General features: G+C 30.9%; 2 protein-coding genes across 2 annotated transcripts; both read right to left on the bottom strand.

Moving 5' to 3' along the window:
* Positions 1 to 6,555: 6,555 nt before the first annotated feature.
* On the bottom strand, positions 6,556 to 7,298 carry LOC105142534 (calcium-binding protein PBP1-like). Its single transcript, XM_011050212.1, has one exon. The coding sequence runs from the start codon at positions 7,120 to 7,122 to the stop codon at positions 6,763 to 6,765; it is 360 nt and encodes a 119-aa protein (XP_011048514.1). The 5' UTR covers positions 7,123 to 7,298; the 3' UTR covers positions 6,556 to 6,762.
* A 2,047-nt stretch (positions 7,299 to 9,345) lies between these two features.
* On the bottom strand, positions 9,346 to 14,718 carry LOC105142535 (G-type lectin S-receptor-like serine/threonine-protein kinase B120). The gene is made up of 8 exons (XM_011050213.1): positions 13,342 to 14,718; positions 13,086 to 13,217; positions 12,822 to 12,982; positions 12,487 to 12,694; positions 12,055 to 12,292; positions 11,799 to 11,949; positions 11,401 to 11,727; positions 9,346 to 9,481 (listed from the first exon to the last, which is right to left on the bottom strand). Exons 1-7 carry the CDS (start codon positions 14,606 to 14,608, stop codon positions 11,401 to 11,403), a joined length of 2,484 nt encoding a protein of 827 aa, XP_011048515.1. The 5' UTR covers positions 14,609 to 14,718; the 3' UTR covers positions 9,346 to 9,481.
* Positions 14,719 to 15,215: the final 497 nt, after the last annotated feature.

Raw genomic sequence — 15,215 nt, 5'->3', positions numbered from 1 at the left:
TTAGAATATACAATAAATTCAAGTACCTTATAACCGACCATGTATCTTTCTAAAAGCTCCCATAACCATTATAAACTTATATACTATATTTGTTATCTTTATATGTTCCTAGCAATATGCCAAAAGCCCAAGAGTGGACTTGGACAATAATGATATAAATGGAGGAGGCATTACAAAAACAAAAGAAAATCAGATTTGGAGTATTGTTCCTTTACCCTAAGGAAAGAAAATTGTAAGATGAAAATTGGTATTATTTTATCAAACATAGAGCAAATTGGACTATTAAAAGGTTTAAAACAAGATTCATGACAAAATATATATTTAAATATTTGGTATAGGTTGTTATAAGATATTCTCTCTGGTAGCAAAGTTGAATATAGTTAGGGTTCTAATATCTCTAATAGCAAATCTAGATTGTTCATTACATCAGTTTGATGTAAAAAATATTTTGATAATATATATTGATGATGTGACATTCCACTCGGATACACTACAAACTCATTGACTAGAGTAGTATCTAAATTGCAAAAAGCTATATATAGGTTAAAACAATCATCTTGTGCATAGTTTGGATAATTTAGTTCAACTACGAAAAAATTTGGATCCAGAAAAAAATAATATAGATCATACAATGTTTCTTAAACATAAATGAAAGAAGATAATAGCCTTGATAATATATGTCAATAATATGATAATTATAGATGATGATGCAAAAGAGATTTCAAGAATTAAAACAAAAAAAAAAAGAAAACAAGAGTAGTTGAATTTGAAATGATAAACCTTGAGGGGTTAAAATATTTCCCAAACTTTGAAGTGGCCAGATCACTAAAAGAAATATTCTTATCACAAATGAAGTATGATGAACTTGCTTTCAAAAACAATCATGTTAAATAGTAAACCAGCTAACACTCTAATAATATAAAATTATGGTCTTGGAGAATATCCCAATCAAATTCTCATTAATAAAAAGAGATGTCAACGATTAGTTAGAAAATTAATCTACTTGTTCTATACACGTCCAAATATGTTTTATATTGTACAGTTGATAAGTTAGTTTATGTATATTCTTAATAAAAAAAAATATATGAATCCAGTGAACTGGATTCGTAGGTATTTGAAACCAGCTATTAGGTAAGGACTAATGTTCTAAACAAATAAACACCTAAATGTTAATTAGGCAAGAAGCATTACAGATAGGAAATCCACATTAAACTATTTTACCTTTGTAAAGATAACATTATTTCATGAAGAAGTAAGAAGTAAACGCAAAGTTCAGAGGAATCATCAAAGGGTTATGTGAGATGTTATGGCTGAAAGTGCTATTCACTAAAATTGGTTGCATATCAAGTGGTAAATGATACTATTTTATGAAAACAGAAGAGCCATAGAGTTAACCTATATTCCAATTCAATATAATCGGATAAATCATATTAAGGTAGATGAAAACTTTATCAAGGAAAAGCTCTAAGTAGAAAAGATAATTCAATTCTTAACTGTAAAATCTAAAGAATAGTTAGAAGATATATTAATAAATATAGTTTTTAGTACAATTTTCTATAGCTCACTTGACAAGTTAAGACATTAATAAATATCTACGCATAGTGCTGGAAAGAAGTGTCAAGATGGTAGAGGTTTGAATTTTTTATTTTGAAGATGTTAATCAACTATAAACTATAAATCGAACTTAAAGATGTAAAACCTAGATAGTACTTAATTTACTCTCTCTCTCTCTTTATATATATATATATATATATATATATATAGAAAGTAATGTGGGAGACAACATGGGTTTACTGTATTTGACAAGTAAATCTAAAAAGAGAGATGTGTCTTTTTATAGTTGATTCCGATAGGATAAATGTAAAAGGGTAACATAATTATGTTCGTTTGTGTAGCCTCCTTTATTTTGTCCACAAATTAGATTTCCTAACATTCATAGATTTTTTTTTCCCCTTTTGGGTATTGATGTGATAATATCTTTGAATTAATTTTAAAATTTTAAATATATTATTTCATATTTCTCCATTTAATACAAAATGATAAAATAAAAAAAATTGCCAACAACATGGATTGTGATTATAAATGGCACAAGCTCTTTAGACATTATAGAATTGAAAATCTTCTTCTTCTTCTTCTTATCTAATGAACTATATATGCATGAAATATTATGCGCAACTCTGTTTATCTTGTAGAAAGGAGGTGGATTTTATTGCTATGAATATTCTTTTGACCAGCAACCCCATGCACAAAAGGTGAGGGGAGAAAAAATGGCAGGCAAATCCCATCGATAAGATCATCCGATTCCATATCCAAGATATCTTCCAGAAGTTGCTGTGGCTTTGAAACGACTGGACGAGGCCTTCGTCGTGCCCCTCTCCCAATGGGCTACATTGCCATTTAAACAATAGTACTCCGATGCCTCAATATCAAAATAATGTGATAATTTATCAATATTTTTATCATTATCTTACAAATAAAAAGTGTAGATACTGAGTTGGAGTTTTCTTCTTATAAAAAACATCATTAATTTACTTAATAAGACAATATATTACTCACCCTGGCTTTAGGCATGATGCTGTGCTTTAGTAGGGGTACACTGAGACTCTTCTCCTTGGATTTGCTCCGGAATAAGATATTAACTTGGTGTAAATAATGTTTTATAAAAATTTAATTTTTTTATTTAAATTTAATTTTTTTATTAATTTAGATCATTTTGATATGTTAATATTAAAAATAATAAAAAATATTATTTTGATGTATTTCTAAACAAAAAATATTTTAAAAAACAACCATTATTACACCCTCACGTACTTTTTAATTAACTAACAAGATGGAAGATGTCATTCATCATTGTATTTAATTTTCATTTTTCTTTCTTTTATTTATTAAGAGAATTTGAAAATTATATTTCATTTTTAACCATCAAAAATCCAAATTTCAAGCCATAAATCAGATTTTGGTAACCAGATATAATTTGACTAATTGGTATAAAAATAGATGAAAATAAAAAAATAATAAATATCTAATTAAAAAATTTAAAAGTATCCGAGATAATAAAGATAGTAAGGATATAAATATGTTTTTATCACTACTGTTTTTTCTTTATTTTATTTTTTGAGACAACAACTAAATACTAAAAATACAAAGGATCTAATAATGTGATTGATTTGTTTGGTGTGGTAATTTCGTCTCCAAATAATTTTTGAAGAAATAGGTTCAGAAGGTAAATCTTTTACATACGGGCTAGAAAAAAAATTATATGTGATCTAGAAATTTGAAATGACTGCTCTAGGTTGCTGAAAGAATGAATCCATCATCCAGCCCAGTTACTTGATTGTTAAAGGTATGAACCACTTTCTCCTAATTCTGGGTTGTAAGCTCTTGGCCCAAAATCATATAAGAAAATTTGTTTGAAAAATTATTTAAAGACAAAATTAGCAAGAAGTCGGGATTCAATTTCTTGTTCATGTTTTTTTTTTTTTGAGGAACAATTTCATCCACACTTGAAACTTACAAAAATCACTTTATTTTATAATTAAATCATTAATTCAAACCATTAGACTCTAAAAACATTAAATTTCTACTTGTCGAACTTATGTTAAATATGATATTTAAGTATTACAAAAGTAATTATCAACACTTATTCCATGAAAAAGATATACATAAGAAGGAAAGATAAAAAAAAAAGAATAAAAAATATTTTTGAGCTTTTTGAATAAAAGATATTGTCGAACTTATGTAAAAATGTTTTTATTATTTTTATGGAGTCTGAATATAATTCTCTCTTTCATAGTCTATTTCTCAATTCAAAATGGACCTATGAAGTAAATATTGAACTTGTAGCATGTTTTTTACAATCACATATTTTGAGGGATTATTTAACAGTGAAAGTTTAAAATACCTTCATAAATGGAATTAATTAAATAACTATATATGTCAAGTTTTTTTTTAAAGAAACTAACAAGACCTGAATATAAAATTTAAAATTGAATTTTTTTTCAAATATAAAAGCATGAAAAAACATTATTGCGATGATCCAACTCATTTGTGTTAACGGGAGGATGAAGAAAGAAGTCTCCCAATCTAGCTATAAACAATCTTTCTAAGAAAAATTAATTTTATTATGAAAATATTAATACAATGATACCTTAATTATTAAAAAACTAAAATAAATACTTTTCAGTCGTATAGCATGATGTAAGAAAATTGCGTAGATATTAGGGAAAATGTTGTTGAAAGACAAATTATAAACTCTCCTTGACTTTAACGTTGTAAACGGCTTTCACAACACAATTTTCAAAGTCCAAAGAAAATAACAATGAAGAATCCATAGTTTGCTTCAAATTTCAATTAATAACCACCCGGTTATTTATTGGAATTTTCTCAATCAATGGCTGCTATTTATATATTGATTTACCCGGGTCAGAAGGAAGAGGCTTGTATTTTATTTTTACTCGTAAAACCTTGGCAGAAAGGGATGCGAAGATTGGCCGGCTATATGAATCACATGATTGATGGTTAAATTTTGATTGATTTAGACCTACGTCGGGTTGGCTAGACAGGATAATATGATGGCTCATTTGCTCAGTAAAGCTCAGGTTTGATTTCAAGTTATACTAGATGATTGTTAATTTAACATGATTTAATTGACTAAACTAGTTAATTTGTAACTCAATTAAAATTTAATTCGACTATAATTTAAGAAAAATTCAAAATAAATTTTTTAATTTTAATAAAAATCTTGAAATAAAGGTATTTTATATTGATTTAGATTAATTTAAATTAACTTGTTTAACCTATAACTCAAATTTTAAATAGAATTATAGGCTAAGTCAAACTTAATAACATAAATTTAAAGAAAAGAATGGTAAAAAATATATGGAAATTAAGAGGTGTATGTATAAAAATATTATCTTAAATAGTGGGATAAATAATTGATTAAAGATGTTTATTTTCTTTCTCTTGTTTTCATTATCATTATGAATTCAAATTTTAAGATAATATTTAAAATAATTTATTCTAAAAATATACAATGATGCTTAGAAAGTAATTAATAATATCCTATTGATTACTTTCTAATTCACTATAAAAAAAAATAGATATAATTAAGAGAGAGAAATTCTAGGTAGAAATATTATTACCACTTTTAGTAGGTGATAGGTTTTATCTTTTTATTTATTTATTTATTTAGATAAATACAAAAGTGCTCCTCATCTAACTTTTAATTATAAAAAAAAAAAACTATTATGAAAAACCTAAAATCCTGACCTCAAGCTTAAATTTTTTTTATTTTAAGTATATTTTTGAATTTTTTATTATTTTTATATTTAATCAAATACCAAATTGCACTTCAACTTAAATTGTAATAATAAAAAAATAATTATGAAATACAAAAATACAGGTTTGAATTTTTTCTCAAGAATATCCTAGTTGTTTCACCATGTAATAAAAATCAAAACAAAAATATTTATTCCTTATCAATTTAAAAATAATAAATAAATTATGTGAAAAGACAGTTAAAGCAAAGATTTCTAGATTAAGGGTTAAAAACACCTTTACAATGTTCCACTAAACAGTAACAATAAGATGGAGCTACAGTATTGTCCAATGCCAGTTAAGTTTTGTTAATTTTCTTGATGGATGAATTTCACCTCCCTTGGTAAAGCTAATAGATTTCCCATAATAATAATAATAATAATAATAATAACAATAATAACAATAAGAACAACATTTAGAGATGGAAGGATGATGGAACTTGGTGCCAACTTGACCAACAATCTTGGATTTGCCGTAGCTTTTGTCTGCCTACCGCATCTCAACCATACACACACCAACATATAATTTAAGTTTATTGAAGTGATACGGATTTGAATAGATCATGGATTGAAATTTCCAAGATCAATTCAAAGTATGACAACGTCTATATATTATTGTGGTCTCTTTTCCCCCTCAATTTCCCATAAAGATACATCTTGGAAGACATTTTCAATCTATTACCTCCTTGGTTTACTGCTCATCCTCCCGTACCTTTCACAAAGTAATAGCTCGATGCATGGTTGCATCACAAAATCAAATCTACAACCCTAACTTGGAAAAACAAATCAAGGTTAACGTAGAAGGGAAGCAAGAGAAGAAAATTACTTTCAAAATGTGGCCCTTATCATGACTGGAATCATCTTGAAAACTGTCTGTGCCCCTGTGTTTGTTGTTTTGGGCTTGTCGAGCAGCTCAATATCGTAAGCTATTGAATTTCAATCCTAAAAGTCTCCTTTTATGAATTGTTCCACAATTTCAATCCTAAAGTGGTCAATGTTAGTTGTTGGCATTAGGGATCAATTTGACTACTTCAAAAAGTTATGGGACTATATAAGACACCTAAAAATATGGGGCCTTGGTCAGGTCTAATCTCCCAAAAAGAGATTTCGAATCCGAGTAATGGCATGTTTTGTTAATTCTAATAGTGGATTAGTGGGCAATCGTCTCTGTTTCTTTTTTATTTTAAAACAATAGCCTAATAAAATTATGAATTGAGAACAACACAAACACCAAATTTCACTGCAAATAATGCTCTGTATTTAAGTATTCTCCTTTCAATTTTGAACATCAATAGCAACAAATTAGAAAACAAATAACAAAGAAACTAGACTGAAGTGGTCAGCACCATATCAAGACAGTGTTAATTTTATTTGCATACAAATCTTTGCAATGGCAAAAGAAAACCCGTAAGAGACAATGATGATCATCACCGGCAGCTAGCATGACTCAAAGCCCATCACTCTTGAGCTCCTCTTCAAATGCGTCTTCAAGCCAGAATCTTGATTCTTGCATCAACTCAGGACTCAATCTAAACATCAAAACACAAAATTCCATTTGATTTAAGGCCCCATCACCATCAAGATCACCTTCTTTAACCATACTAGCAAGCTCATCATCACTCAAATCTTGCAAGCCCAAGAAAGACGAATTTCTTCTCAAACTCTCCATAGTAATGACCCCTCTATCCTTATCCATCAACAGCTGAAACCCATTACACAACTCGTTTATCAACCCTTCCCCACCTAGCTTGTTTGCCATTACAGGCAACAAGTCTTCAAAATCTGCTCTTTTCTCAACTCCTGCCATTCTTGATCAAGACACTTTTGAAAACAAGTGTGAAGATTGGATTCTTATGTGATTTATGAGTGGAAAGGTATGGATCGGTGCATTTATATAGGAGAGGAAAGGAGGAAGAGGATCTTCTAGGAAGGAACTGAAGGGTTATGGTCCTACAAGGGGTGCCAGCGAAGGGACAGACAATTTGGTCGGCTTTGATACCTTACACGGGGTGCAGTACCATCTGTTTCGCAGAAGGTTGTCAAGGGTCTTTTGGTCATTTAATATAGTTGGCATCTGTGAATCTGTGCTTTTCTTGAGTTTTGACTTCATCACGAATTGGGAAAGCCGAATATATTGTCAACGAAAGGGTAGTCTTGCCATTTGATAGGAGCTTGTGAAAAAATAAAAAAATTGCACGACTGTCTCCACAAGGGTACCTTTTATTCTTATTGTCTTTTTTTTTCCCTATATATAATTTTCACCACTAAATACCTTCTCTCTTTCTAATTTTTATATACCAAAACTATTATTTTTCAATCCGAACTTTATTTACGCTAAATATTATTGAAATTATTTTTTCTATTATGATCTTCCCATTGATAGTTTGTTAAGAGTCATAAATGCTGTCCTCTCTTTCTAATAAAAAAAATATTCTTAGATGAATTTTATACATTATTTAAAATTGAATTATTTTCTCAAACAATTATAACTTAATTCATCTATAAGAATAAAAGTTTCTATAATCTTATGTAGATGCGATGGGGATTTTTTTAGATTAAAAAATGATGCGATGTCGACACAGTGTTTTTTTATTGGGGAGTACAAAATAATCCATCTCTCTTTCCATCTTTTGAAACCCAGAAAAAAAAAAAAAGACTTAAGTAGATCCATTAATGCAGGTTAGGAAGAAATAGGTAAGGGGGAGTTAGGACAGCATCAACTGTTCATAAGTACATCTGTATCTTGCCTGAACACAAATATTGATTATCATAGAAAATCAAGTGGGCTGACTCAAGTTTGATTGTTCTTGTTGAAAAAGTTTCCTAAAATTAATCACTTTTGAAGAAGTCCCGACCATTGGATTTATAAGATAAATCAGTTACTCCAACCCGGTTTTCTGAAAAGTAATCTCTAAAGATTGTTATCTTAATTTTTCATTATTTTATGGGGAAAAAAAAGGGTTTTATGCCCAGGTAAATTAGTGTATGATCTCAAGAATAATAAAGATAAATGGAATTTTTTTTTGCGCTTCAAAATATAAAATTTACTATAAATTTGGATTAAAAATAAATTTATTTTATATTGTTATATTTATTTTTTTAATTAAACATGTTTATATTTATTTCATATCTACCTTTTATATTATATGAAAATAACTGAGTAAAAATGACCCATTAAATACATTTAAAAAAAAACTAACAAATGATATTTTCTTCATTCATTTTATTTATTATAAGTAGATAAATACAACATATTTTTTTACTTAATTATGTTATAGTAAATAAAATAAATTTAATTAAAGTGAAAGAAAAAGCGAACAAATGGCCCAAATCTTAATTCCAAGTGAATTCTTGACACTCAATTAATTAAAGTATTAAACAAAGAATAGGTTACCTTCACATTTCACATAATAAAATCAATTTCAACTTGGTCATATGTGAATATGAAAATCGGCAAACATCTTCTTGACACATTCATGCATGATTTCATGGAATAAATACAAACATAAGAGATAGAGAGCAGATGCCAATTTTAATTTTCTTCCTTGAGAAGGAACCAGCCATAAAGAAGGGCCGTGTCCATAACGTGTGGGCTGCCGTCGACCATGGTGATGTCATACGCAGAATTGGAGTTGGAAACTTCAACTGTGGGAATGTTTTGGGCACGTAAAGTAGATTTGCAAGAGACCAAGGTACCCTTGTGGAAACTACGCATGGCTATGGTAGGTTACCTCCAAGAATCGTTATCGAGCTGTGAAGGTTTTCTTTGTTCCATCCCCCTCTTACGTTTTCTTCTTTTTTTCTTTCATGGTGGATGTAAGGTAGGCCTTGAGCAGTGCTCTCAATGATTCGTAAACGTTTGCTTCAGTCAAGATTTACCTTTTCAGATGGATCTGTCACAAGAAATGAATAGCGAAATGGAATGCAATGTGGCAAGTATTCAATCTAATATAGAACTATTTCCACCATCGCCAACTGCGTATAAAATTCACTGAAGTATTTGTACACATTTTTTTTACTTGCATTCAAGTGATGAGAAAATACAGACCAAAGCTCCATTTGCATTACATTTCGATATTGCGTTAACAGACAATGCTACAGGTAAATTGAAAGATCAATTTGTAAGCATCTCAAGTGAAATTAAAAAAAAATGAAAATGAAAAGTTCTATTATTAAGATCCGAATTTCAGATCCATGACCGGCATACAAACAAGGTTTCTCTTCAAAGTTCAATACTTATGCAAACCCAAACTTGTATACAAATTTATCATTTAAATAATTCAATCAGAGTTCAACGCAATATTAATAACAAAATAAACTTCATAATATAATTTGATTGTTTTAATACAAGAGTTTATATAAATTCATTGTTTTGGATTACTAACTAGACATAAAAAAAGTACAAATTACAACTAAAAGAACAAGTCCTAAAGGTTCAATAAAATAACCCGTTAACAAGTTATAAGCCTGAAAAAATAAATAATGAAAGGGTGAATACAACAATTCAGTAAGTAGATAACGTTCAATACACACACATGAGGTAATACAATAATGAGAAATATATATACAATTATGGCTCTAGATTCTTATAGGAGGGTTTATCAAAGTCAATTCATATATATATATATATATATATATATATATATATATATATATTGGTTCATATCAAAAATTTAAATTTAACAATTGATCATGTTTTATCATAATAAGGATAATAATCAACATATATATTATTAAGAAGCATGATCAAATTCATATTAACAAATCAACTATTTATAATATTTTTCATACATATAAAAAATTATTCATTCACCTTACTCGAAAGCAAACAAAACTCAAAAGCTAATACCGAAGGAAATCCTACTAACGTCCTGTCAGTAGAATATTAGAATTATTTGAATATAAATAAGACATATTCAATAATGAATTGAAAGAACATATAACCTATTTAATATATTTAACTAAGGGTCTATTCTATAACCCTATATGTTTTTAAACTAAACTAGTAATTTTTTCTAAAAATCCAAAATTAAACGGTTTTCCATAAATCTAATCTATAATAAAATAAATAATAAAATTGGTAATAATTCACTAAATAGCCCTCAATTATTCATTAAACCAATTTATAAAAGCTAATATTACAATTAGGGACCAATATGAATTGTATCATATTTTTAAGGGTCAAATTGTAACTTTGTTAAATTGGAGGACCAAACTAAAATATCATAAATTCATGACTATAGTGGAATTATGTTCGTAATTCATTCTCAGTTCTGTCCAGAATCTCTAATTATACTCTAGGGACCATTCTGGAATTTTTACAAATTTTTAGGGTCAAATTGTAATTTTTGTCAAATTAAAGGACCAAATTAAAAGTGTTAAAAATTCATAACTATACTGGAATTCTGCCCATAATCCATCTTTTATTTTGTCTAGAATCTTGGAATATGTTATAGGGACCACTCAATAATTTTTTAAAGTTTGGAGACTAAACTATAATTTTCACAAATTAAAAGACCAAACCGAAATTTTATCAACTTCAACCTCAAACCCAGAATTTCAACAGTAAACTTGTTGTTCTTTTCAAATTTCTAACTCAAAATTCACTATTTACACAAATTATATCTTAAAACCATTATCTTTACCTACAATATCTCAAAATCAACTAAACAATCTATTACCCACAACAATCAACTCTATAACATTCAAATTAATTTATCAATAAACCCAAAATATAATTTTCAAAACCCTAACATTTATCGAAACAAAAATTAAAAGCTCAAATAACACACATTTATACATTTAACAACCTAAATTTTATCTTTAAACTTATTTCCTTTAACTCTTTTTTCCTTCCTTTATCTTTCCCTCTTTTTTCTTCTTCTTCTTTCCCTTTTCTTCACTTCTCCTGGTTTTTCACTCTTAATTGCAGATCTCTCTTTCTGTTCTTTTTTTTTTTTTTTCTATTTATAGTTATCAACTTTTTATTCAACTCTTACAATACTCTTCATTCGTTTATTTCTATATCTAAGCTTTCAAGCGCTTTGAAGTCTTTTCCTATCCATTTACTTTCAAAACATCACACCTATCGAGCATCTGGCAGGGTAATTGTCAACTCATTGTTAGAGTAACTACTTAAAGTGTTGTGATCAGAAGAAGAAGAAACAACATTGCTAGGTTTCCTACGCTGAATACTAGAAAATGCAGGTTCTTCTGGTGAAGGAAGTGATGCGTTGTCATTGCTCAGCATCAGAACGACTAATGGCATTGTTGGTCTATCAACTGGAGATTCCTGAACACACAAAAGCCCTACATGGATGCACTTGAGAGCTCTTTCAGGACATTCAGAAGTGTCCCTTATCGACGGATCGATAAGGTCTAGTCCTCTATCATCATTCCACAATTCCCATGCCTGAAAACATGTTAAAGGCATTAATGTCTTCTTTTCTAGCATATGGAGAACAAAGAAGGAAAATCACTTACCCATCCTTGAAGGGTTCGAGGGAGCTCGGCACCAAAAAATTCAATATTTCTCTTGCCGGTCACAAGCTCTAATAAAAGAACTCCAAAGCTGAAGACATCTGATTTTTCTGAGAATTTTCCATACAGTGCATATTCAGGTGATATGTAGCCGCTGCAGAAGTAGTTGAACTATGAATTAGTAGCAGCAAAATATTAGCAAAAATCAGTAGAATCAGATTGATGTCAAAGGAAGTTTATGTGCAATCTGTGAACTTACTAGGTACCGACCACCCGCTTGGTATCCGCTTCGGTTTGATCTGAACCAAACATTCTTGCCATTCCGAAATCTGAAATCTTAGGATTCATTGCTTCATCCAGTAATATATTACTTGCCTTTAGGTCCCTATGGATCACTTTCAATCTAGAGTACTTGTGGATGTAGAGGAGACCTTGAGCAATGCCCTCGATGATCCGAAAACGTTTGCTCCAATCAAGATTTGCCTTTTCATATGGATCTGATAGAAGAAATCACTAAAAAGAATCAGTTCTGAATTTGTATAGCGATGCGGAACTGCAGAGAAAGAAAATGGTCATATGACATTTCATTATGATCTGGTAAATGTAATGTTTAAAGTGTTCAATCTATTGATGATGTTCAGACCAGGTTAATCTTCATATTCGAGTTGTTTCGACAGAGAAAGAAGTTTACCAAACAAAAACTTGTCCAGGCTTCGATTCCGCAGGTATTCATAGACCAGCATTTTTTCCTCCCCTTCAACGCAACAACCCAAGAGCCTCACAAGATTAGTGTGCTGAAGCTTTGCAATAAGTTTTAACTCATTCATGAACTCTTCAATCCCTTGTTCAGATTTCTTAGAAAGCCTTTTTATAGCTACTTCTTGATTCATCAAGTTCCCCTGTAGACCAGATTCAGAAAAAACCTTCACAGCTTCAGTAAAGAGATCAATAGAACAAAAAAGAAAAACAGAACTCAAGTAAATTTGAAACTTTGTATGCAGAATTTCCTTGAACTGGAAGTACTACCTTATAAACAGGGCCAAAACCTCCTTCTCCCAGTTTATTTTCTTCACAGAAGTCATTAGTGACAGCCACTATTTGGCTAAAGCTAAATATGTTCAGCTCTGTCTCACTTTTTCCGAGTTCAATGCTGGTGTTCATACCAGTACAAGTCTCTTCAATTCTCTCTGTCAGAAATCAATTAATGTTAGGCCGAAGAGTAAATCAGAACAGCTAACGAGCTTCATCTTTATATGGAGTGTGTGTGTGACGAAAACATACAGAAGGTACCTTGTTTTCCAATGCTTTTTCTCCAGATGAAATAGCCAGATAGAACACAAAGAAGCCCTATAGAAACTGCGGCTACTGCAATTATAATCGAGCGCTTGTTTTTACGTGTAAATTTAACATTAACATTTCCAACTGCATATAAAAGAAAAGGTTTCTCAGTTTGTTTAACAAAATTTAATGAACAGGACAGGTAGTCCTAATCCTTTCAGCTCAATGCAAATGTTGAGCTAAGCTACTTGAAATGAGATGATCATACCCGGGTCTCTGTCATGAAGACGAATGTGAAGATCTGATCCAACTAAGTCCTGTACAAGATCCATCAAATCCCCATACCAGTTCAGGCATTTCCCTGAAGTTCCATCACTCGCGTTTAAATATGCATAAGCTGTGCAAGAGCAGTTCCGGAGGCATCTGGATTCACAATCATTGGTACTCATATTTCCCAATATATATGAATGATCAGGTAATTTCATATTTACCAACTTTAAGAACCCATCATACTTGTCACATCTCAATGCCTTTTGCCTCACACAGGTGCCACCAGTCCAATTCCTCATATCCCACTCTTGCTGAACTTTTGGCTGGAAACCTGGCAGACATTTGCAATGATCCTGAGACCCTTTTGGATCACAGCTACTAAATGGACTGCACTGAGCATAGAATTCACAGTAAATAGAAGGCCACTGCCACATAGAAAGCCAATCATTGTTTATCTCCTGCCATAGCAACAACTCAATTCGCCCATCTGGGACTAGCGTGACCCTTAATATCGCCGAGTTTTCTGAGGCACTGTAAGTGACATAAATGTCATCATCTTTTAAGTTTAAAGTAAGGTAATAAGCAAATGGTCGCAACTTGGATATCTTCGCAAATGACACTGAATTGCTGTAGACATCGCTTCGGCTATAAGGATCATTATCCTTCCAGATTAAAAACTGTGGACCTCCAGTCATACCTATCCCGAAAGAGAACATTCCTGGTTGTGGATCTTCAGCATCTGTCCAAGAAGTAAGCTGCCTTCTCTGATTAGTTTTGCGATTATAGCCAAGTTTCATGCCAGGCAAAAATGTATCAGAGGGATGATCAAAGCTCTGCCACAAGACGGCTTCATCACTTCTCAAAACAAGGTTTCCATTATCCATCAGCATACCTGTTGTGTTATTTATAGCAGAATCAGCAACCTTTACATTTGATGACCAAACAATCTTCTTTGTTGCATCTAAAACCACAAGATTTCCATCAACCCCGAGTGCAAAAGTTCCTAGAGAATCAGTTGGGGATTCTCTATTGGCCACCCAGACAATAGTTTTCTTCTGAATTTTGTTATACCAAATGCCGAGATAGTACCTTGGAGTTGAATTTCTCATACTAAAGAAACCTAATGCAAAAGTTCCACTAGCAGAAATTATGGGTTGGTTTGCACTGATGTATTTTCCTGGAGCTATAATGCCTTGACTTGCACAGAATGGCAATAGAGAAGATGAGATTGACAAAAAGAGCAACAGAACACACAACCACATCATGTGACAGTAAGATAGTAAGTGATGCTTGCAGTGCAGAAAAACCTTCGATTACCACAACAAACTGCGCTATTAGCTGAACTTTTTGGCTGCCAAAAAGACACAAGCCTGTACCATATTTCAAACCAATGATATCTCACTATTCACCACAAACTAAAGTGTAATCTTCATAATCATTTCTTTTTTGCATTATAGTGTAGGTAGCCATCATGTCCACCATGGAAAAATCTCATTCTCCATAGCTATTTGTCGGTACGTTTTGTTGACAAGACACCTAACCAACGAAAAAACTTTTGATAACACATTTTACAGTTGTTGTACACAAGGCATTTCTATACTCTGAAAGAGGACATGATTTTTCAGTATAATTTTCAAAGTCCTCGTTAATGCTCTGTAGAATTCATTGAACCAACCAGCTCCCATGTGGTCCTCATGCATGTACCTTTTATCATTTTTAAGAAGGCTCTTTCAAGTTGCAGTCATGCTGGTAAGCTAAAAGCCTTGTTCAAAATAAAAAATATGAATACATCTGCAAGATGCATGTGCTTAATTCCTTGATTTGACCTTTTTTTTTTTTTTTGGGGGGGGGGGGGGGGGGGTGGGGGATTTT

Source organism: Populus euphratica, unplaced genomic scaffold (assembly GCF_000495115.2).
Source record: "Populus euphratica unplaced genomic scaffold, PopEup_1.0 scaffold147.1, whole genome shotgun sequence".
In the NCBI taxonomy this organism is placed as follows: domain Eukaryota; kingdom Viridiplantae; phylum Streptophyta; class Magnoliopsida; order Malpighiales; family Salicaceae; genus Populus; species Populus euphratica.
Note: the sequence above shows the minus strand (reverse complement) of the source record. Positions and strands in the feature narration are given on the sequence as shown.